General features: G+C 40.2%; 1 protein-coding gene across 1 annotated transcript in view; it reads left to right on the top strand.

The window, feature by feature from the left end:
* The window catches only part of VWA8 (von Willebrand factor A domain containing 8), a 195,799-nt gene extending 173,539 nt beyond the window's left edge, over positions 1-22,260 (top strand). Inside the window, exons 41-45 of the mRNA XM_080554946.1 lie at positions 2,133-2,258; positions 4,188-4,346; positions 13,287-13,385; positions 14,541-14,779; positions 16,768-22,260. Coding sequence (XP_080411072.1) covers positions 2,133-2,258; positions 4,188-4,346; positions 13,287-13,385; positions 14,541-14,779; positions 16,768-16,876 — 732 coding nt within the window. The 3' untranslated portion in view covers positions 16,877-22,260. The remainder of the gene's footprint in view (positions 1-2,132; positions 2,259-4,187; positions 4,347-13,286; positions 13,386-14,540; positions 14,780-16,767) is intronic.
* Positions 22,261-22,718: the final 458 nt, after the last annotated feature.

Genomic DNA, 22,718 nt, shown 5'->3' with positions numbered 1-22,718 from the left:
AAAACAATTTTCTTCCCACACTGCTGTTCATTGAACATCAAATAGTCCCAAAGCTAAAACTTTGTCAGTGCAAGCAGAAGTGAAACTAGTTGAGAATTTGCTCAGTGAAGCTGAAATTTTTTATAATCTTCTGTTGTTTTTCCCTCCCGTTTAATGAAAGGAAGCAAATGACAAACATTTGACAAAACAGCAGCCCTCAGGAAGTGTTAAGGCTCTATGTGTCCCGGTACACTGGTGGCTAAGATGACTAGGAACAAACTCATCTCATCTTCATCATCCTGGAAGTGCCATGATTCACTTTAGACAGGCTCTGTTCACGGAACAGCATGTTGTCTCCAGGAGCACTTTGTAATGGTTAGTTGGAGCGTTGCAATTAGCCATGGGTTATCCTACTGTGTTTTTCACAGTGGGAAAACACTTACGGTGTCACGCTTTGGTGGAGCAGATAGAGGTCACCTGGAATTTACAGGTGTCTTCTTGCAATGTTACACAAGTCTGAGGGCAGCAAAGGAATCAATGAGACTTTCAGACTTCATCCCAAGAGTAATTAATGATAGCAGAAGCTACCAGTTTGGGGTACAAACAAGTTCCTGGATGCCCTGTCCCAAAAATGGGTTAAAGCTAGGCCAGCCATAACACCACTGAAATGTATCACAGAGCACAACTGACTGAATTCAGAACCCCTAAGAAATCCTTTCCACTTATCCCCTCCTGTGATTAACTAAGATGCTGAGGTTTCCATATATCGGCATTGTTATTTCTTCCCGTCAGGAAGCATCTGTAAAGCTTCTGACACAACCTAACTAAAAAAAACTGTGCTTGACTCAGCTCTGTTAATTCTATACTGTAAAACGAACTAACCAAAACATTTTCCCTGTGGCTTTGTATTCTTTCTGCACACTTATTTTCATAGATAACTAGTCCATTAGTCTTGAATATGCAGTAGGCAGTAGTCCAGGATGCCTTTTTCCATATGCTCTAAAAAGAAAAACCTCATAAATTTTGACCAAAGTGATTTCAAAGATTCTCTGAGCCTTAGGAAGCCATCATCTGACCACTCAGACTGTACAAAATTACAAAGATTCATCCTCTCAAATCCCAGGCCTACATGGGATTTGTAATATAACACTTCCTGCTTGTCAAAGAGCGAGTGATTTTCATTCCAGAGATCCAATGTCTACGGCAGTTTGTGTCCTGCTGGATATTTGATTTACCTCCAGCTGCTGACCAGCAATTTTGTTGAGAGTGCAAATGCATTATAAATATAAAAATTTAAAATCGTCTTTCCTAGGTGGGTTTACTGCTGGGATGAGCAACTTCAAACTGAAAATGAAATAAAGCATAAAACACATATATGCATACTTTTCCATTTTTTGATGGATCTTATGGCATGTGAACGTGATAAAGCTACTCTTTTAAAACATTCTTAAAATGTTTTTTGTAATCTTAAGCACTTGAATCTTCAGTGTTCAGTGCTTGCTTCTATATACAGGTATTCCATGAATATTTTAGTTGCTGGATTGTAGCGCATGTTCATCAGGCCAGGCTGTAGATAGCCATTGCTCTTTTCAAAAAATTGAAAGAAGCATTTAGTGAAGTGTCTCCTGAGTATCACAATTTTCAATGTTTTTATTTTGAAATAGAAAATAGCATATTATGAATGTTGTTTTAAAAGAAGACACTGTTACCTGAGGTTAATACTGCTTAGTTTCACATTTGTCACCCTTTTTTTTTCCCTTCTTGTGCTACTTGGATGGAGAATCCATAATATGTGGTCAGTTATGTATGTCCGTCTGGTTGTATGTATTTCTGCACAGATTTCTTTACACAGATTTCCAGCACATTTGCAAGAAAAAAATGTTAACATTTTCACAGTCCACAGTTAAACTGCCGTATATCAAAATACTTACAGATGGCAAAATTACAGAGGGAATGTGTCCTTTGTCAGTATTAATTTTTCTTTTAGAGAAAGAAAGTATGAGAGCTATGAAAATGTGTTCATTGACTTTTGCCAAAAATATTACATAATTACAAAGGAAGTTCATTTGTATGTCATATTCAGTAGGAATTAAATTGCCTAAAATACATTCACATCACTAAGTGAATTAAGGTGTGTTTTTTTTCTGTCGTAGGCCAAGGGTAAGGAAAGACAATGGCTGAGACACCAAGCTGTTGGAGAGTTAGATGATGCCAAAATCATTGATGGGCTGACAGGAGAAAAAGCCATTTATAAACGACGGGGAGAGCTCGAGCCACAAGTAAGTATCCAACAAGTAGCAGGGGAACATAGGGAAAGATCTGAACAGGTTTGATGGTTTCTTAGGAGCTGTACAATATATGTGTTCGGAGTTTGAGTGAGGTGTAGAGATTAGAACCTTAGAAGAACCATCTCTGGCACAGGAATTCACTGAGACAGTGGTGACCACAAGATGGAAGATGTGCTTCACCTTTTCTTACAGTTTTCCACACGTTTGCTGTTGGCCACTGTCAGAGAGAGAATGCTAATCGAGACAGTCCTTTGTTTCCAATGCAACTCTTTTTATGCTCTTATTTTATATTTTAATGAGCTGAAGGCATTTATCAGAAAACTGTTTATTTATCTAAAAAAAGAAAAGGAAAAGATCTTCTCACTGATGTAATTAAATTTAATTTTTATTAATATAGACCCTGATGCCCTAGGAAGTTTTTAAAAGGCAAACACTTTACAAATCTGTTCTTACTCCTTGATACACAAAGCATTTTGGCTTTCACAGGTATTTGGATTTACAAGAATAAAAACAGTAATGAGAAAAAAGTGTGAACCAAAGCCGTTAAGATATAAAGTTGTCTGTACTGTGGCTCATTTCAGCCTTTCCTTACAAGACAAGGTTGGGCCTTACAGGAGACTGTAACAGTGAAACCAGTTGAAGCAGACCAACAAAGCGTGGCCAGAACTAACGTGGCTAATCAATAATATATAACAGTAGTACTTCATGATAGATGCCATTTTTTTGGTAATCTTTTTTGCAGTTTTGACATTAAGATTCTTTTTTTTTAATTAGGTAAGTATGACATCTTTTTGTGCATCAGCTACCCACATTTGATGAATTTCTGTTATTTTTATTTCTGCTGTTTGGTCCTGATGTCTGTTACTTTGACCAGTTCACAGAAGTTGGGTTTGCCTGTGTGAAAGATCAGTCCTAGGGAAAAATGATTAGATCTTCATTTGTAATCTTTTTCAAAATGCATTTACACAATATATTTGTTTTAAAACTTTGTTAAAATAGTTCAATTATAACAGAAAAAAAAAGGGACATTTAAATTTTGCATTAAAAAAAAAAAGTAGGATTTAATGTAGGATTTAATGGGTCCTGTTGTTCCTCCTGCTTTTGGTAGAACAGGGATGCCACAATTGATTGAGGGAATAATTAAAAGTGTGAAGCACACAAACGATGGCGACTCTTTACAGGTAATAGAAACATTTTAGGTATTTGTTTTTAATGTGACTGTTTTTTGTTGTTGTTTTTGTTTTGTTTTGTTTTTTGCCAGGTCATATTTAAGAGCCTTCTACTTGAGTGCAGACTCATCGTACTGCACACTGTATAAAGCAGCGCCTTTGTACTGTGCCAGTAATTGTTAAAACAGATGGGGACTGTTTTCAGGAAAAAATAGTGGTTTCAGGATCAGAATGAAGAAAAAAACTAGTAGTTAATCAGAACAAGATTTCAAACATTTTTAGAACGTTATTAACCTCAGCAGACAAGATTTTACAGTCTTATAAGGGTCCCTGTTAGTACTGTAAGCCAAGGAAAAACATTTCCCTTATGAGCCTTGGCAGACAGAGCAAACTTGAGAGTCTTCTTACTGAAATAAAACATAAAGAATAAAAAATGAGGCAGAAAAAAGTATTTTCCTGACAAGCATGTATGGAATTCTTCAAGTTTTTTTCTTTCCAGTCTTTGAAGGTGAGGGGAAAGAATAAATTGAGGTACCTGTTCAGTAATTGTTTTGAAACAGTTAGAAAAAAAGGTTAAAATGGTTTTGTTCCTTTTTTTTTAATGTATATAATCAGTGTTTGCTGGATAAAGGTTTTGTGCTCTGCACAGTCCAGTGGGTTCTCTTTCTAAAATGTTTTATCCTTTGTGTGATGTTTAGTTTTCTCATTTATACTGTAGAAAACTTTTTTTTGTGCTGTGTTCCCTTGTCAGCCTGGAAGCCCCCAGCAGAAACCTAAACGCTTGCGCTTGGTGGTGGATGTCTCTGGTAGCATGTACCGCTTTAATGGGGTAGATGGACGGCTGGAACGCTCCATGGAGGCTGTCTGCATGGTCATGGAAGCTTTTGAGAATTATGAGCACAAATTCAAGGTAATTACAGCTGGGCTAAGAGGTCTGTGGTTATAGCTCAGACTGTGTGGAGCAGTGGAAAAAGTGTTTCAGCAGTCAGTCTAGCCAAAGAACATTATTCATTCCTGTAAGGAAATAAAGGCATTGATCTGTTTCTAGCAATCTGAAAAATCATTCTAGTGAATGGATAAGAAACATTACACACTTCAGCAGGGGGGAGTTCAATTTAAGACTTTAAGACTTTAATTTGGTAAATATGCTGCCTTTTTCTGTGCATATGTTTGTTTCTTCATACAGAAACACTTAAGACTACAGAATGCAGGTAATATGAACTTTGGGACATGCAAAAATATCCAGCCTTTCAATCTCACCCCAGAGTACAGACAGTATTAATTTCTGATGGAAAAAGACCAAACTTCTTTCTTCATTAGTTATGTTCTCTTCTTGTTACCTGAAAGGAAGAAAATAATTTCTTGTATTGGAACATATTAGGTCCAAAATGTTATTTAATAGTAACCTGCAAAAGAAATGTAAATAAATGTTACAGTCTTTTTTTATCTCTGCAAACAGAAACAAGGCCTAGAGTATGTTTCTTTAACCTCAAAAATGACAGAAATGGCCAATCTTGAGTTAATTCTTGGCTAACTCAAAGTTTAATGAAAGAATAAGTATGTCCAACTGAAGATCATCTCAAATAGGAGACATAAAATGCATCTGAACAAAATGTAAAATCTTCTAAACAAAATCAGTAGAAAACTTAGTCCCAATCAATCCAATCAGGTTTGCTTCACATTGTTCCTCTGATAGCATAATCCTACAGATTTCTGTTCTTCCATAGAATTTCTTGTACAAAAACAGGTCATGTGGAGTCATGTGGTTAATGAATGTCTTCTAAAATAAACCAATCATTTAGACTTCTGTTTGTCAGAGAAAAGGCAAGAAAATGAGACAAGCATTGTGTTTTTAGCGTACTTCCCTAAGTAAATCTTGTGCTATCATACTCTGTCAGTCATGCTTTTTTCCCCTTGAACTTCAGAGCATATTGCTAAATTTCAAACAAATTTGAAACAGTGGCTAAGTTCCCAAAGATACTACACTTCTGCAAATGTCATAAAAATGGGACAGGTAGATAGTGAGCCTCTGTTTGTGTTAGTGTTGGAGAAAAATTCTGTAACCGTAAGATTAGACCTTAGCCTAGAGAAGCCATGTGGGAACTCAACTGTAATCAGGAAATAAATGGGAAAGGGGTTTAGTGGATCAGCTGCTCTCATAACTCCTGCTCACTGACAATAGAAATGTTAACAACAAATATTAACAGGGGTAGCATAATTATATAACAAAATTTGTGTGGCTTAGTAAATTGAAAATATTTGAAAACCATGCATGTTAGTATTACCAAATGCAAGATCATCCACAAAGGAATAAGAAATAGAAGTAGCGGACATATGAATAAATGTGATATATTGGGGTATAGTCAACATGGCCTTTGTAAAGGGAAGTAATGTATTTTGAAGAGTCGATATGTATGTGACAAGCAAGGCTGGTTGATGGAGTCTCCTTAGCCAAAAGCATTTGACAAAAAGTCCCTCACCATCATCTCATAAAGAAACGGAACTACTTAGAGATAGAAGGGAAGGGTTTCAAATAAATGAACTACTGCTTAAAATACAGAAAACAGACAACTCTAAGCAGCTGTTTTTCAGAGTGAGGAAGTAAAGGAAGGTCACTGGTGAAACTACATTAGGATTTGTGCCAGTCCCTTGTTGTTTCTAATAATTCTTGAGTGAGTATTTGTAAGTGATTTGGACAAGAGGACAGTGAAGTGACAAAAGTTGCTATCTGTATGAAGTTATTTGGGAAAACAAGAAGGGAAATCTAACTGCAAAAAGGTGGAGAAAAAGACCTGGCAATAAATAGTCACTGGGAAATAAAATGGCAGATGGTGTTTGGTGCTATCAAATGTAAAGTACTGCAGATGGAAAAGAATAATCCTAATTTTAAATACACAGTGAGAAACTCTCAGCTGTCTACTGATGTTCACTCTCAACTATTTATTAGTGCTCAGCAAAGAAATTTTGTAATTATGGTGTATGGTTCTTTGAACACTCAGAACCCACCAGCTGTCAAAAGGTTAATTGAATGTTAGAAAAAGAACAGAGAACAAAGCAGAAGGCATCAAAATGCCTCTGTAAACATCCATAGAGCATCCACTTGAGGAGTAAAATATGCAGCTTTGGTCCCCCATCTCACAGAAGTTCTGGTAGAGCTGAAAGATGTAGATGAGAGGGTGGTGGGGATTATAATGGGTTTGGAAGTGTCCCCATACAAGAAATGGCTAGATAGGCAAGAACTGCTCAGTTTAGAGGAGATAAAAAATCAAGGAACTGATAAAATCATGAGTCAAATGGAAAAGGTAAGCAGGGAATGGTTTTTCACTGTTTTAGTACACCCATTCTTCAGTTGTGAACAATGAGTCATTCTACATTTATGCTATAGAGAACAGTGTCTTAGAAGGTAATGACACTGAAAAAGATGTAGTGTAGTATTAGATAACCTTTTGTCCTTATTTCCAGTGCAGCTTTATAGCTGAGAACCCAGACATGACCCTCAGGTGCATGGTAAAGGAATAACATGTAGAAGTAGACAGCCAAGCAGCTTCACATACAGAATTAGTAAGGTAATTAAAAAACATGTTCAGTTCTGGGATTTTTAATTCTATGTATCATTACCTTTCAAATCCCTCTGTGTCTATTACAGATTATTGTATTTTGTTTGGCAGTACTTGCTGTTGGCAAGTGTTTTGCATCGCACATAGATGAAACCCTGTATTTTGCCACATAAATAGCTCAAAATGCAGTTAGGTGTAACAGTAAATGTGCTTTCTAACACTTACAATTTATAAAAACACTGACACCGAAACTATGTGCAGTTATTAGTTGTGAAAATTGCCACTCTGATAACAGTAAGACAGGAGTTATATTATCCTCACAATCTCTATAAGTCAAGAGAATTATAAGGCTAATTTTATACTTAAAGTAACAGTGGTTGAGGAAGATGCTGGAAGTTTTAGTGATAGGGAGAAAAAGTTGTTGTCATCTTCTACATCTGATCAATTTAAGTTAGCTCTGGGACAACTTTCCTTCATTTAAGGCTTCTTCCCCTAGAGAGAGGACTTTCGTGGGCCAGTAATAGCACTTTGATTCAAGGCAGGCCAGATCCAGCATGAGCTCTCTCAACTACAGAGCTGCATTTGCACAAGGGGAAAAAAGTATTTTTCTTCTTCCATCTCTCTCTTTGATGCCTCATTGGGATTTGATTCACTCAAATCATAGTATCTACACAAGTATTATGTCTCCCTAGAAATGACTAGGACAGCAAACAAGACGTGGCCTTATATTTCATGGAACACCGAAAATGAGAACCAACAGAACCATTTATTGGGTTTGAACTATAGTCTTAACATGATCCAGTGATTAGGCTAAAGTATCTCTTTTTAACCTATGTGACACAGTCCTCTCATACCTGAAGTCTCCCGGGTATGTGCCAACAGACTCCTTGAGTCATTCCTTTGATAAAAATAAACAGCGTTTCTAAAATATCCCGCTCTAAAATACAAGACTTCATAGAATCATAGAATGGTTTGGAAGAGAGACCTGAAAGACCATCTAATTCCAACCCCCCCCCCCTCCCCCCCCGCCATGGGCAGAAACACCTCCCACCAGACCAGGTTGCTCAAAGCCCCATCCAACCTGTCCTTGAACACCTCCAGGGATGGGGCATCCACAGCTTCTCTGGGCAGCCTGTGCCAGTGCCTCACCACCTTCACAGTAAAGAATTTCTTCCTCATATCTAATCTAAATCTACCTTATTTTAGTTTGAAGCCATTCCCCCTCATCCTATCCCTACACTCCCTGACAAAGAGTCTGTCCCCAGCTTTCCTGTAGGCCCCCTTTAGGCACTGGAAGGCTGCTGTAAGGTCTCGCTGGAGCCTTCTCTTCTCCAGGCTAAACAACCCCAACTCCCTCAGCCTGTCTTTGTAGGAGAGGTGCTCCAGCCCTTTGATCATCCTCGTGCCCTCCTCTGGACTCACTCCAGCAAGTCTGTGTCCTTCCTGTGCTGGGGCCCCAGAGCTGGATGCAGCACTCCAAGTGGGGTCTCACAAGAGCAGAGTAGAGGGGGAGAATCACCTCCTTCTACCTGCTGGCCACACTTGTTTTGATGCAGCCAAAGATATGGTTGGTTCCTTGGCTGCAAACGCACATTGCTGGCTCATGTTGAGCTTCTCATCAGCCAACACCCCCAGGTCCTTCTCCTCAGGGCTGCTCTCAATCCATTCTGTGCCCAGACTGTGTTTGTGCTTGGGTTTGCCCCAGGCCAGGTGCAGCACCTTGCACATGGCCTTGTTGAACTCACGAGGTTTGCACAGGCCCACCTCTCAAGCCTGCCCAGATCCCTCTGGATGGCATCCCTTACCTCCAGTGTGTCCACCACATCACTCAGCTTGGTGTTGTCAGCAAACTTGGTGATGGTGCACTCAATCCCACTGTCCATGTCACCAGCAAAGATGTTAAATAATGCCAGTCCCAATACCGACCCCTGAGGAACACCACACATCTCTGATCTCCACTTGGACATTGAGCTGTTGACCGCAACTCTTCGAGTGCAACCATATGGTGAACTCCTTACCCACCAAGTGGTCCAGCCATCAAATCCATGTCTCTCAAATTTAGAGGCAAGGATGTCGTGCAGGGCAGTGTCAAATGCTTTGACAGTGTCAAATGCTTTCTGAGGGTGGTTTTATAAAAATAGATTTTTCTGGCCTTTAGATATGCCTGCTATCAGTTTCTGTTGTAGCCCCATTTGCAAGAGTCATAGCAATATGTGCTGCAAATTTGAGGGGTTTCTTGCATAGCAAGTGTTGAATCTGGGGGACCTTCAGGCTTGTTGAGTAAAACATTCAAAGGGGATTTGCATGGTAATGTTCACTTTTACTATCAAAGCACAGTGCAAGCTTTGGAAACCAATTTTTGGCCTTCGCTCAGGATCACCTTTCTGCTCGTACCTGGTTTACTTCTCTGCTAAATAATGTTATGAAAGAATTGGGTGGGTTTTTTCATGGTTGATTTATCCTGCCAGCTGAACTCTCCGCATGTGTGGTATCCTTTGGGTACCACTGATGATGATTGGTCTTTTTAGTAGGGAAAGAAGGTGGAGAGTACCTTCTCCTTTCCTCTTTTACAGAAGAGCTAAATGTTGGGTATGTGGCTGTACCAAGCAGGTAATGATGTTGTTCTTCATAGAAGGTTAAAACAGTGCCAGCAGGTATTCGTTAGCTTTTTATGCTTATGCAGAACAACCTGCCTGCTTCCATTTCCCGTAAGTGCAGGCAGTGCATCATTCCTTGTCAAGGGGGAAATGGGAGGCTCATTCCACAGTCAGGAAACCCATTTAAATTAACAGCCATGTTTCAAACCCCTCCTCCAATGTCATCTCATCCATGCTTCTTCTGAAGTAGTAAAGAAAAGAGTGGGAGGTGGGAGTGACTGAGATAATAGAAGCCACATTCTCAGTCTCATCCTAATGATGGAGGTTAACTATGACCCTACACATGCACCTGACCCCTTCAAATGTGTGGCTGCATAACCTGTATGTATGTAAGTTATAATAAGCAAGTTGTTTTGCAGGGTTGAAGTTCTTGCATCTTTTGTACACCTTATTGCACGTGTCAGTTATTTGAAAATGTGCAGAAGGGCAGTTTATTCTTTGTTTTAGCAGAGGTAGTATTATGTCTGTCACATAAACCATATGGTTTTATATCATCCCTAATTACTGTCATTTGCGCACATGATGGCAGATTTAGGAGGCATGTCCAGTAAATTATACAACAGCAATTTTATGAAGCCTTTAAAAATTGTAAGTGGTTCAATAAATGGCATATTATGTAACTAGTAGGAAGAGTCTGAAATTTTACTTATAACAATATTAAAGGCATAATGCACATTTTTTATGCCAATTTCAGCATTCTCCATTTGGATAATTTACTTATGGAGTTAATTACTTATTACTGTTATTACTGAATACCTTATTACTTTTAATTACCTTATTACTGTTAATTCAGGAAAAGAAAAAAAATTTCACATGCTTGGCAGAACAGTTTCTTTTAAATAATAAACTGGAAATGAATTATAAGAGATGTTCAGTGTTGTCCAAAGAAGAGATGCATTTATAAAGATCTAGCCCTCCAGTAGAGGCCTGTCTAATTCACACTGACTTTTACATTCAGCGTACATCTTCTTTCAGCTTTTTTTAAATGCCTTCAGAAATTAAAACCTTTCAGTACGGCAGCTGCAGAAGACAAAGTCTTCCATTTTATCCATTTTAAGCAGTAGCAGTGATCCATTTCGTGCAAAATGTAACAGTGGAATAGGGATTGTTTTAGCCTGTAAGGAAAGAAAACAGCAAAATGATGCTATTTGGGGAGACAACGTGTTTACATGTGTACTCAAAGCTCTGATTAGAGCAGTTCTTGTCTCAGTGTACCTGAGGCTGCTGGAAAACAAGCTTCTGTGTACCACAATAATATATTAATTCAATTAAGGCTGCACTGTAGCAAACAAATATTTTGCTGCTGGATTTGTCCTGAGAGCCTATGCTTGCACGCTATTTTGTAAAAAAAAAAAAAAAAAAAAAAAGGCTGCAAGTCCTATGCTGACTTAAATCAATCCAAGCCAGCGTTCCTGTGTTCCTGCCCCAGCTTGTGCAGTAATTCAAGGGGGTCTAAATCTGTGGTGATTGAACTAGGAGTTATAGCCATCCACACAGACTGTCAAGCTGAGTTTAAACCCAGCCTTTTTGAGATGAAAGGTTTGCCCGCTATTATGGTGCACCAAGGACCAAAGTGGTATTCCCAAATAGCAAAACGTGTCCTGTTCCCATGAAGTCTGTCTGACAGGGCTGATACCTTGGGGAAGAGGTCCACAAAATGCTGTGAAGGAACTCTTACGGAGCATTCAGACTTCTTTTTACACAGGAGAATGACAGCGTTTTGCTTTCTATAATTAGGTTGTTGATTTTAAAGGGGATACAAAACTGCTCAGCGAAGGACATGCAGGGTTTTGTAATTAAGAGCCTATCCTGAAGATCTGTGGACGCTGTTGTCGTTATATAAGAACCACGTTAGTGCTGTATGTTTTCTGCTCCATTAAGCCGCTGCTTTATTTAGTTCCTCTGATTTGAATAACGTCTCGTTTTTAAGACAATATACATGCACGCTCTGTGTGTTCAAGTTCTTGATTTCATCCTGTAGTAATCCCAAAGTATGCTGAATGTAACCTCAACATTACTCTCAAAATGTGTGTGTTTTCATTTGCTATGTCTTTTCTCTGACAAAGATAACTGTTTGGGGACAACAGAAACACCAGGTAAATATTCATCAGGAAAGAGAGAGTCTGAGGACTTAACGGTGAGGAAAGGCTATATGAGCAGAAGCAGGTTTTGAAGAGAAAGACAGAAAGGTTTCACTTATTGCTGAGTAGCAAATACAAGACATGGAAGAGCTGAGAGAATAGGAGGTGGAAAAGCCAACAGAGCAAAATGATATTAGAGTACACGGAGACAAGATTATATGAAGATTTCCCAGAGGAGGAAAGTCTGGGTTATGTGAGGCAGTCATAAAAGTGTGAACCTGGGTGAAATAACCTATATGTGGCACATTTGCTCTTCTGCAGAGGTGTCACATTTAGGAATGTTCCAGCTGCTATCGCTTTCTTTAACCCGTAATAAGTAAATTGGCGTCATGAAAATGAATAAAAAGAGCTGTGTTGATAAAGAATGCCATTTCTTCAACCTCCACAATGCAACTTGTACCAAATAAAGTGTTCTTCAATAGGAAAGAAAAGACAGAAAGACTTTGAGGACGAGACCCACCTTTTGCCTTTTGATTATGTTGGAATTAGGGACCTCCAGGCACTACATGAATAAAAGGTAACAGAAAGGCAAAATATTGCATAAGGGCTCCCTGTCTGCTAGAGACAGTTGTGTGCCAGCTAGTCAGGGGAAATAAAGGCATGTTCATGCAGCACTCCAGGGGCAGGTCATACGAGCTGGAGTACACTGGGGATTTGGTGGCTCAGGATCCAGGCAATGCTCTATCACTTGGTGTAGACAGCTCTTAAATACTCTCTTGTCCTGCTGGTGAATTCTCCCTGGGGTGATTGCCATATCCACAACACAAAGGTCAGGTCAGGACCTTGCTGTAACTTGGCTTGTCTTGGTTTTCATGCAGCTCTCACATAAAACAAAAGCCTTCAACTATTACCTTATTTGTTCAACGAGATACTTGAACTAATACATCTCTACATGTCATTTTTGCTGCATCTTCTACAAGGGAATGCTGTGCTCACTGCCTTCTTCAAAAATGTACAGAGACTCTTGGAATTCACTTCTCCACATACTTTTGACAATGGTTTTGATCTGTTAATGCACAAATACAAGGAATGCTGATTTACAAAAAAAAAAGAAGGCTTGTAGTACTTTTTTTCAGAGCAGAATGAGGTCACAAAAACACTTCATCAGGCATTGAAGCTACTCTCAAACAATGCACTTTTTGTTTGTCAGACTCAAGAGAAAGAAAATTACTACTTTAAAAAAAGTAAGTGGACAATGTGAGAGGGCAAGGTCTTGATCTTATGCATCACCGCTCTGCAATTGGTGGGGTGAGGTGAAAAACAGGCCATAGAAATAAGTAACTGTTCTTTAATTTCATTAGTTAGTGATTCTCTCCAATGTTTTCATGTCAGTGAGAAATCTCAAGTGGTTCCCTTAAGCAGCTCATAAATGTATGCAGTGGGCAGCATTTGGGTTTTCTTGTTGAAAGCAAATTGCCTTTGATCTTTCTCCTGTCATTGTGACCCGCGGACCACGTATGACTAACAGATGACTGATAAATTTTCTTTCTTGCAGTATGATATTGTTGGACATTCAGGAGATGGCTTCAACATCGCCCTGGTTGGGAGTGACAGAGTTCCCAAGAACAATAAGCAAAGATTAGAGATTCTTAAGGTAAATCCTACTGATAAGTGATGATGGATAATTAAGGGTTTTATGACTGCAAAGCATTAGAAGAATGAAATATAAGAGAGACAAGGAAGCAAAATAGGTGTGTTTGCATAAAGCTGAAACAGAGCCTTTCAGAGGCCAAAAATAATAGAGGCTAGATATAGTGCCAAAATAATAGAGATATGCTAGATATGCCTTTTTCTGGACAGCTGTGTCATGTCATTTTGTCTGCATGTCAAAGGGTATAGGAATTTCCAGACATTATACAGTGATATATGCAGTTCTACCTAAATAACGTGATCAGAATATTAGCATGTAAGTGGCTGATATAACCTGTAGAGGGATCCTAGATCATTAATTTGGCCTTGTACCTTCGAGAATTAGTACATCACCATAGCAGTGAGAAATTGCATCAATGCTAGCCTGGAAACATGTTTAATCACAATTGAAAAATGACTGTATTCATCAAAATTTTACTGCAAAAAAAAATCGGGTATATTGCAGGATTTACCTGTTTGGCAGTTTGATGCATTAGAACTGTGTATTTGATCTTCCTTCAAAAAGTATTTTTAAAAGATTTGGTTTAGAAGGACTGGATTTTCTAATGTCTAAATTTCCCCACCTTATGCACAGGAAACAACCTCATCAATGCAGGCAGCGTATTTATTTTATAAAAGCTCAAAGAAAATGTTTCAACATTTTTAAAACTTGCTGCCACTATCTGAGTCAGGTATTTGATACCAACCGTGACACTGTTAGGACTTGGAAGTCTAGTGCAAATTATAAACAGGTGGGAGCTGGTCGCAGTGTTAGGAAACGAAGCCCTCTTTTCTTTCTTAAATATATAGCAGTGTAGCTACTACTCAAACTGCAGCTGATCAAAGTATTTTACCTTCCTTAGGGACCCGTCTAATTCTGTAATTCTGTCCATGTGTGGTTTTGTGTGTGTTTTTAACAATTCATGCGTGTCTTATGATACAACATATTATATATAAAAAGCTGCATCTTCTGTGCTATCTGGAGCACTGTCCACATTTCTGGAGATGCATCCCCTAATACAGCATAAATTAATACTTACTCCCTCCAGCGCCAGCCAAAATAAGTGTTTATTCATAAAGTCATCTTACATATTTACATTTGGTTACGCTGTGCACACAGGTCATGCATGCCCATGCTCAGTTCTGCATGAGTGGCGATCATACCTTGGAAGGGACAGAGCATGCCATTCGAGAAATCGCCAAGGAAGAGGCTGATGAATATTTTGTTATCGTCTTGAGTGACGCAAATCTCGAGCGATATGGTATTAAACCGTCAAGGTTTGCCCAGGTCCTGACCACCAATGCTCAAGTCAATGCTTTTGCCATATTTATAGGATCCTTAGGAGACCAGGCAGATAGGTAAGTATAAGTTATATCCCTAAAATAACTTTGGTTCCATTCATCGTAAAGCTAAACTATGCTGGGGAAAAGAAACAAAAAAAACTATGCAGGAAGCACTTCTTTACTGTGTGGAGCACTGGCCTGGGTTGACCACAGAGGTTGTGGAGTCTCCTGCCTTGGAGACCTTCAAAAGCCACCTGGACGTCGTGCTGGGCACCCTGCTTTGGCGGTCCCTGCTTGAGCAGGGGGTTGGCCCAGATGGCCTCCAGGGCTCCCTGCCAGCTATGATGCTTCTAATACAATGAAGTTAGGTATAGTTGCCCGTGCTGGTGTTCTCCACTAAGGTTTTGATCTACTAGAGAGAAGCAGTAGCTTTAACTTGTGTCGGGGAGGAGATTGGTTCATGGATCTCTGCAAACCTCCCTTGCAGCCAGCTAATTCAAAGTATTCTGAGCATCTTAAGGGAGCAACTGAGTCTGTCCTCCCACTGGAGGACACACGCTGTCCACATATGTAATACCACCATGTAATCATGACAGAGACGCAATTCCTTTGCTAGTGCCCAGTATATGGTTTGAAAACGTGTGGGCTTAAGGCATAAAAGCAAAGAAGCTGGAGATTTATGGTCTTTAAAACTGCCAAAAATTTGACACAGATCCTCCCCTTGCGTTAGAGACCTAAATTCTTTGGAGGGTATGAGCCAATATGCCTGCTTTTAGTGGTGCTATATAATTGTACTTTAAACTGCTAGGGCACAGGGGAAAATAAGGAAATTCTGTCTCAGGTGATGTTCTGCATCTGCTGAGGACCAGCACACACAACAGAAAGCTGTTACAGCCACAAATATTGACAGTGCCTTTTCTGCTTCTGTTCACATCTCTGACTAGAGCAGGATGAGGCGAGGCCCAGAGGGTGTTGGCCCCTGGTATGTAGGTTTGATCAGAAAAGGTTTGAAAGATACAGCAGCACAGGCAGCGTTAGTCCTGTCTGCAGGTCTGTGCATCAGAGCTGTAGTACGCATTAAAAAAGAATCCACTCTGAAAGACCGTAATTACAGAATGTCCTCTTACGTCTGCTAGGAGTATAAAAAAGGAGAAAAAAAAAAAAAAAAAGGCAAAGCATTGACCATATCCTGCTGTGTAAGAAGAGATGTTATAATTGCCTAGTTCAGTGGGTATGGGACATGCACACAATGCTGTCACTGAGCTGCCTTTCTATGTATGTGTAAGTGCAGAATTAGACAAAGCCTTCCTGTAGCTGCTCTGGGGGAAGGAGAAGGGAATTCTTCGTAGCAGCTTTTTAAAAACCCACTTTAAAAGTGCAGCTGAACGCTGGAGAAACGGTGCGGAGCATAAAATAAAACTTGCCTAAAAAGCAGTGAGAAAATAACTTCCAAGCCTGCTGGCTGGACACGAGGGAGGTGGATTTAGTGAAATACATCTTGTTTGGCTATTTCTAAAGGGAGGTTAAGCTGTGAATAAAAATGTGTCAGGCTAATATTTGTAGAAAAATATCTGTATATCTAATCTGCTGTGGTCTAGAAGAGGAAATACAAAGAGCACATTTAGAGTTGCTCAACATGTTGAAATGAAAGAGCTGTGAGTTCAGTCAAAACATGGTGATACATTTAGAGCAAGTAAATATCTGCCTTTCCAGAGAAAACATCTAGCTGCCATCAGAAAAACAGATGCGTTAATACCTTGCTGGGACATTGGTACCTTGATCAAAATGGATTTTTTGCACGTCAGAAAGAGGATGTGAATAAAAAAATCTCTAGAAATAGCCTTGATTGTCTTGCTGAAGGGACCTCTGCGGCCTAACTGCTTTCAGTGTTTCCTCCCACTGCTGCTTTCCCAAGCCCTTAATTGCATAGTGACAGCAACACGAATGGCATGTATTGCAAGGTATTCAGAAGTAAAAACATCCTTTCTTAAGGACCTCCAGCTTGCTGTAGGAAACGTAATTGGAAATGGTAATTCTGCCTTGTCCCTCCTTCTGCTCCGCAGGCTGCAGAGGACACTGCCAGCAGGACGGTCTTTTATTGCCATGGATACCAAAGAGATCCCCCAGATTTTGCAGCAGATCTTTACATCGACCATGCTGTCAAGTGCCTAGCCATCACCGACGTCACGGTGCGTGAATTCAAAGCAGAAATCCACTCCTGCTGAAGATATGAACCCTGAAGCCGAGGATAAACAGCTACTAATGAAATACAAACTGTTCTCTAATCAGCAAACCAACCGAAATCTGCACTGCAGCTGTGCTGTACAATTACACCAAAAATCCCTCAACCAACTTCATGTGTTCAAAGAATTGCGGTGGGGCTGAGGTAAATCTCAGGAAGGTTACAGAGGGAATGTTCTTCAGAGGGACAAATAAATAAAGGACACTTTGTGATCGTTACTCTGGCTGATGGGTTGCCAGCACCGCAGCATCATCTCACATGGTTTTACTGACATGGTTCTCTGGGATTTGATAATATTATACAAAGCAGAGCCAGACAATCTGTTTCAATGTTCTGTGTGCATATGTTTGAATGGGTAGTTAACTTTGTCTCTAATTTGAGCAGGTCTGCTTTTGTCAGGCAGGAAACCCTTCCTTCCTCTGCTGTTGCTTTCTTGTCCTGGTGGACATTGGGGCTTCGCCACTGGAGGCTGGGAACAATGGAGCGGTTTGCAAACAGTGACGGTCACACGTAAACATTCATTATCTGATCAGGCACGGTGCTCAGTATTGTCAGGTCTGGAGAAAGTGGCTGTTAAGAAGGGGGGGGGGAGTGGTTGTTGCAGTTCTGCCTGTGAAAAGGGTCAAAACAGTCTTAAAAACCCACCAGCCAACATTGCCCAGAGAAGCTGTGGCTGCCTCATCCCTAGAGGTGCTCAAGGCCAGGCTGGATGGGGCTTTGGGCAGCCTGGTCTGGTGGGAGGTGTCCCTGCCCATGGCAGGGGGTTGTAACTGGGTGGTCTTTAAGGTCCCTTCCAACCCAAACCATTCTGAGATTCTGTGATTTCCAAGGAGGGGATGACTACAGCATCTCCTCTGCATGACGAATGATGGAGCCCTGCTTTGCTTTTGTCCAGAGTCCCTGGGATGGCCTCAGTACCTGGAGGTGCCTTTTTGATTGAGAGACAAAATAGTTACTAGCACTTTGCTAGAGCTCCTTCGTGATCTGTGTTGTTTGGGTCTGTTGAAGGTGAAAGTGGAGGAGAGATTTAGGCATGAGAAAATATGTTATTTTTTATAAAGGAAAAAGAAATCTGTTTTCATTTTATCAAGACATACATGTTGGAATATAGTCCTTTAATATCCAGGGTATTTATAAAGACATAATAGTGTTGCCTGGTGTTTGGCTTGTCCCATGAGGCAATAATCCCTCTTCATATACTAAAGAACAGATATCTTGCAGTGCACTGGGAACACAGGAATACTTGAATTTATGATTAAACTAAGCTGGGGGGTGCATCACCTCTGGTACTCTGCTCCTATTAATTTGAGGGTAGCTGATTAGAATGAAGTCAGGGAGAGTACTCAAAAAATATGAAGGAGGAGTTTCAATATTTCTAATTTTTCTCTTAATCTTACAGATGCTGAAACTGCTCTGTGAACAGTATTTTTGGGAAAAGAAGAGGCAAATTACTTTGATTGTGTTAAATACAGCCATTGGTGTTCTGAAGGGTCCAGTTTCTAATGGCCATTCCCTACCACGCGTGTCCTGCAGCAAGCAGCCTAACCACGTAACCTGATTAATTTGCGCTCAAGTCTGAATGCCACGAGCAGTTCAGCACAGCAGGCACTATATAATTTCCAGTCGCAGAAGATGCACCTTCATTTCCAGAGGCTCTGCCTCTGTTAAACCAAGGACAGGTTGCTCAGGATTGCAACACCAATAGCCTTTACCTTAAGTTCCCCCCAGATGTCCTGCTTTTAGGATCTGTTAGAGCTTCTGGGGCACAGGTGTTGGCACAATGTCTTTTTTGAAACAGCTGCAGGCTTTGAGCTGGTGCAATGGCACGTCCTGCCGAAATCCCGTGGAGCAGCTGTCCCCAGAAGGCCGCCGAGATAACCGCCTGGCTTTGATGGCCCGCCCGGCGTCAAACCTCTCCGTGGTACGCGGGGACGGAAGGCGTTTTTCAAAGGTTTGCTGGGATTGTTATGATGACTGTGTACATGAAAACAAAGAGGTTAAAGATGCAATTCCTGTTTGGAGGAGACTGGGAGGGGAGCACTGCGTTATCCCTGTCTGGGACAAATGTATGCTCATGCACATAAACAGACCCACGTACACACAGGCATGGCTACTTGGTGAAGCATGCTTCAAAAGAGAAATATCCTGGTCCTGTAAACACACCATGAAATGCTACATGCAATAAGGAATTAGCATATTAGGACTTCTGTTAATAAATGTATTTATAATGGAAATCTCTTCAGCACCTCTGCTTTTCCTGCCAGCAGTTCTTCAGAAAGGAAGCATTTGATGACAGTTAATTAGCGAACGTACAGGACACCTTCTAGATTACTTGAGTGGATAAAATCTCTCACTCCAGATTTACATATCCTATGATAATGGTATCATTATCATAAAAGAACAGTGTTATTTAAGAGAGGCTCTACAGTAAGTTAAATTGATTTTTAAGCCCTTTGTTTGGGCATCCCTGTAAATCACATCGAGCATCACGCTATTTCAAGCCACTCCTCTGCACCGTTTGGCTTTATTCTCTGCTTCAGGACACATCTGTTGTGTTTCAGTTCATGTTTCACAGGGTACGGCCGCGGCCACAGGGCAGGCACTGCAGGGAGTGTGGATGGGGCAGTGGGAGAGCTGTTCCTGGTACATTTTGATGAATGGACTGGTTAACACTTCCTTGCAGGCCGTGTTTGACCTGGCAGCAGCTCTCTGCATTGTTCCAAAGCACTGGGAAGTTCTCCCTGGACCATGCATCTCTCACCTGCTCCAGTGCCCATGGCTGCGCACAGAAATCCCACCAGCACCTGGGCTTTTTGCCGTCCCTCAAGGACTGACAGCGTTATTTCACCTCTCAGCTTACAAAAACATCCAGCCGACACTGTTCTTTCATGTCCCTGAAACTTAGCAAAGCTTTTTAATGTAGCGTCACGGAATCATTCAGGTTGGAAAAGACCTCTAAGACCATCTAGTCCAACCTTTAACCTAGTACTGAAGTCCACCACTAAAGCACGCTACTTAGTTCTACATCCACACGTTTCTTGAAGGCCTCCAGGGATGGTGACTCAACCATTAAACTAAATGTGCATTTATTTGTTCTTTACTAAAATACTTAGTAGCAGCATGGCGCTAGTGAATATGCTCATTGCATGGCAGTGCAGGCACCCATGTTGTGTACCACTCTCGTTTCCTTTGCCAATGTATGAAGATGTTTTTCCGTCCCTCTCACTGTTTGTTACAGCACTTCTGCACTCATCTGATTCTGTGAAGAGGCTGAGCAAACGACCAGAGCCGTCAGTCTGAGTGGGTCCTGACCCATCACTAATGCCTTCATGAGCAGCTCTAGTCATATTAACAATTTTAACTACCTCGTATAATGCAAATTTTTGTCTAGTTCTGTTTATATACCTAACATGTTCTCACTAAATATTAATTTGATAACAGGACACAGCCATTTAGGATTACTATTTAATGAAGGTGAAAGAAAATAATATATGTATATGTATTTATATATAATATAAAGCCCAGGTAGGTTTATTTCAGGCAGAGCAAAGCACATTCACCATTTAAGAACATGCAGCCTGATGGTCCTACATGGGAAAATGGTGTTAGCAGAAGTGTGGGGAGGGACTAGGAACCTTGGGCTCCAGCAGTCACTTTTTTTTTTTTATTTTTCCCACCGGTTTTCCTTACAGATATCAGGCGTCAAACACGATTCTGAATGTCATGATAGAGCTTAGCCATTAACATGATAAAGTTAAGAATAAAGGTCCTAATTGCCGATCAAATAGATGCAATATTCAAGCAAACAAACACACAATGGATACTGGATTAAAACATATATATATACAAATAATAATAATATAAAATTAAAAAACAAGATGCCCAACTGGGAGTACAGATAAGAGATGCACGACTGCCAATTTTTCGTCACCTAAAATGTTAAGAATTTATTTTTTTAATTATTACAAAACAATTATTGAAATTGTTTGGATAACAGCCAAAAAAAAAACAAAAACCATGCAATTGTGCTGCATTGGCTATTGCACATTAATAATTTATTAACGAATAACATTCCTACAGAAAATGAGAATGTACAAGGTATTTATTGAAAAATAAAAATAAAATTCCTAACCATGTATCGAATCTGGAAAGCTGATTCCAAAGTGTGATTGTTGTACAGAAGCCCTATATTAGAAAAGGCTGGGGGTGTAATTAGTGCATTTAAAACCGTTTTAGTGTAAATAGGTAAAGCTCTTCAGTTTGTCTGCTGTACGTATGATGGAAGTTGTTCAGTTCTTTGCTAATTCTGCTTCTGGAGCAAACATGTCTATGTTGACGTCAGCTTTTTAAGGCACTTTAAAAAAGAAAAAAAAAAAGAAAAAAAAAAGTGCATGTTATCATTTACAGTCCTTTCTGCCAGCATCCGGGGAGAGCAGACGAGCTTTCCCAGCCTTGCAATGAACCTTTTAGGAAACACTTCTCCCTGTCATTCTCTGGGTGAAGTATGCTGATGGCACTCAACGTGCAGAAGCACCTCACACATGTCAAAGACATCTTCTCCAATGCAATGGGTGTCCAGCAGTCCCTGAGCATCACACGAGGGAAGTTCCAGTCTTCAACCCTGGACCAATGCTGTGGACCTTACAGTCAGTGAAGGATGGCTGTCAATGCAAAAGTATTTGAGCATTTTGGAATAGTTCGGTGAAGGCAAGACACTCCCATATTGGTTGAGCTAAAATATGTCCAATAACTTAGGGGACTGTGCTATTGAAGAAATGTTGTTCAAAACACCTCTCCATGTAGCTGTGTGATGTGCAGTTTGTAGTAAAGAGATTCCCCTAGAAAATAGGCTTTTTGAAAGCAAACCTTTCAGTGGGAGAAGGATTTCAACTCGTAGGACCTGGGCTTTACACCAGGCATTTTAACCTTTAAAACAGAAAAGGTCTCCCTTTGTCATCAGCTGTGCACTGGTTCAGAAGCAGACTGTTTTAGAAGGTCATGTTGCAAAGTTGCTGCATAAATGCAATTTTCGCAGTGGCTGATTTCTCAGCATGCATACTGCTGCAGCCCGGCCTGCAGTATCTGTCCTGTACCAGCAAGTCTGGGAAAAAGGAGAAGCTAAGTTACGCTCTGGTATTACAAGCATTAAAGGGTTATCAGTACTGCTCAGTCTTCAAACACATTAAAAAAGTGGAGTCTACAGTGTCACCAAAATAAATAACTAATTGCCTAACTCAGATAAAGTCTTCTTGCTCTTGAGATTGTTGTGACAACGTGAACACCATCGTCACTGAATAAAACGTTTTAAAGTCCAATGCATTGTCTGGGAAATCTGTGTGAGAAGATTTGAAGAACAGATTCAGCATTCTTCGAGATGTAGATGATGGGTTGGTGGTTTTTTTCAAAGGCCAGGAGAGCATAGAATTTGAATGATTTATTTGTCAAGACTGTCTGTTCTCCAACTTTTGACAAGACGAATAAGCATATGTAAATATATTAAAAAAAAAAACCACCTTATTCAGAGCATCATTTTTATTCTGAACATCTGGCATAGGCTTCATGCAGAAAAATTGTGTTGTCCACACTACACCTGTGGAAGATCCTATGCAAGAAAAAAAAAATCACAGTAAGTACAGTGATAATTGGCAATGTAAAAAACATCTCAAATTTTAATGCCAAATTCCCCAGCCACTACATGAAGTTTTTCTTAGGACAGGCTGAGCAGTGCAAAGCCAGGCAAGGCTTAAGCATCCTCATGAGTAAAAGGCAGAA

The sequence above is a fragment of the Anser brachyrhynchus genome (genome assembly GCF_964034855.1).
Source record: "Anser brachyrhynchus genome assembly, chromosome: 1".
Taxonomy (NCBI): Eukaryota; Metazoa; Chordata; class Aves; order Anseriformes; family Anatidae; genus Anser; species Anser brachyrhynchus.
This window is presented reverse-complemented; position numbering and strand designations above follow the sequence as displayed.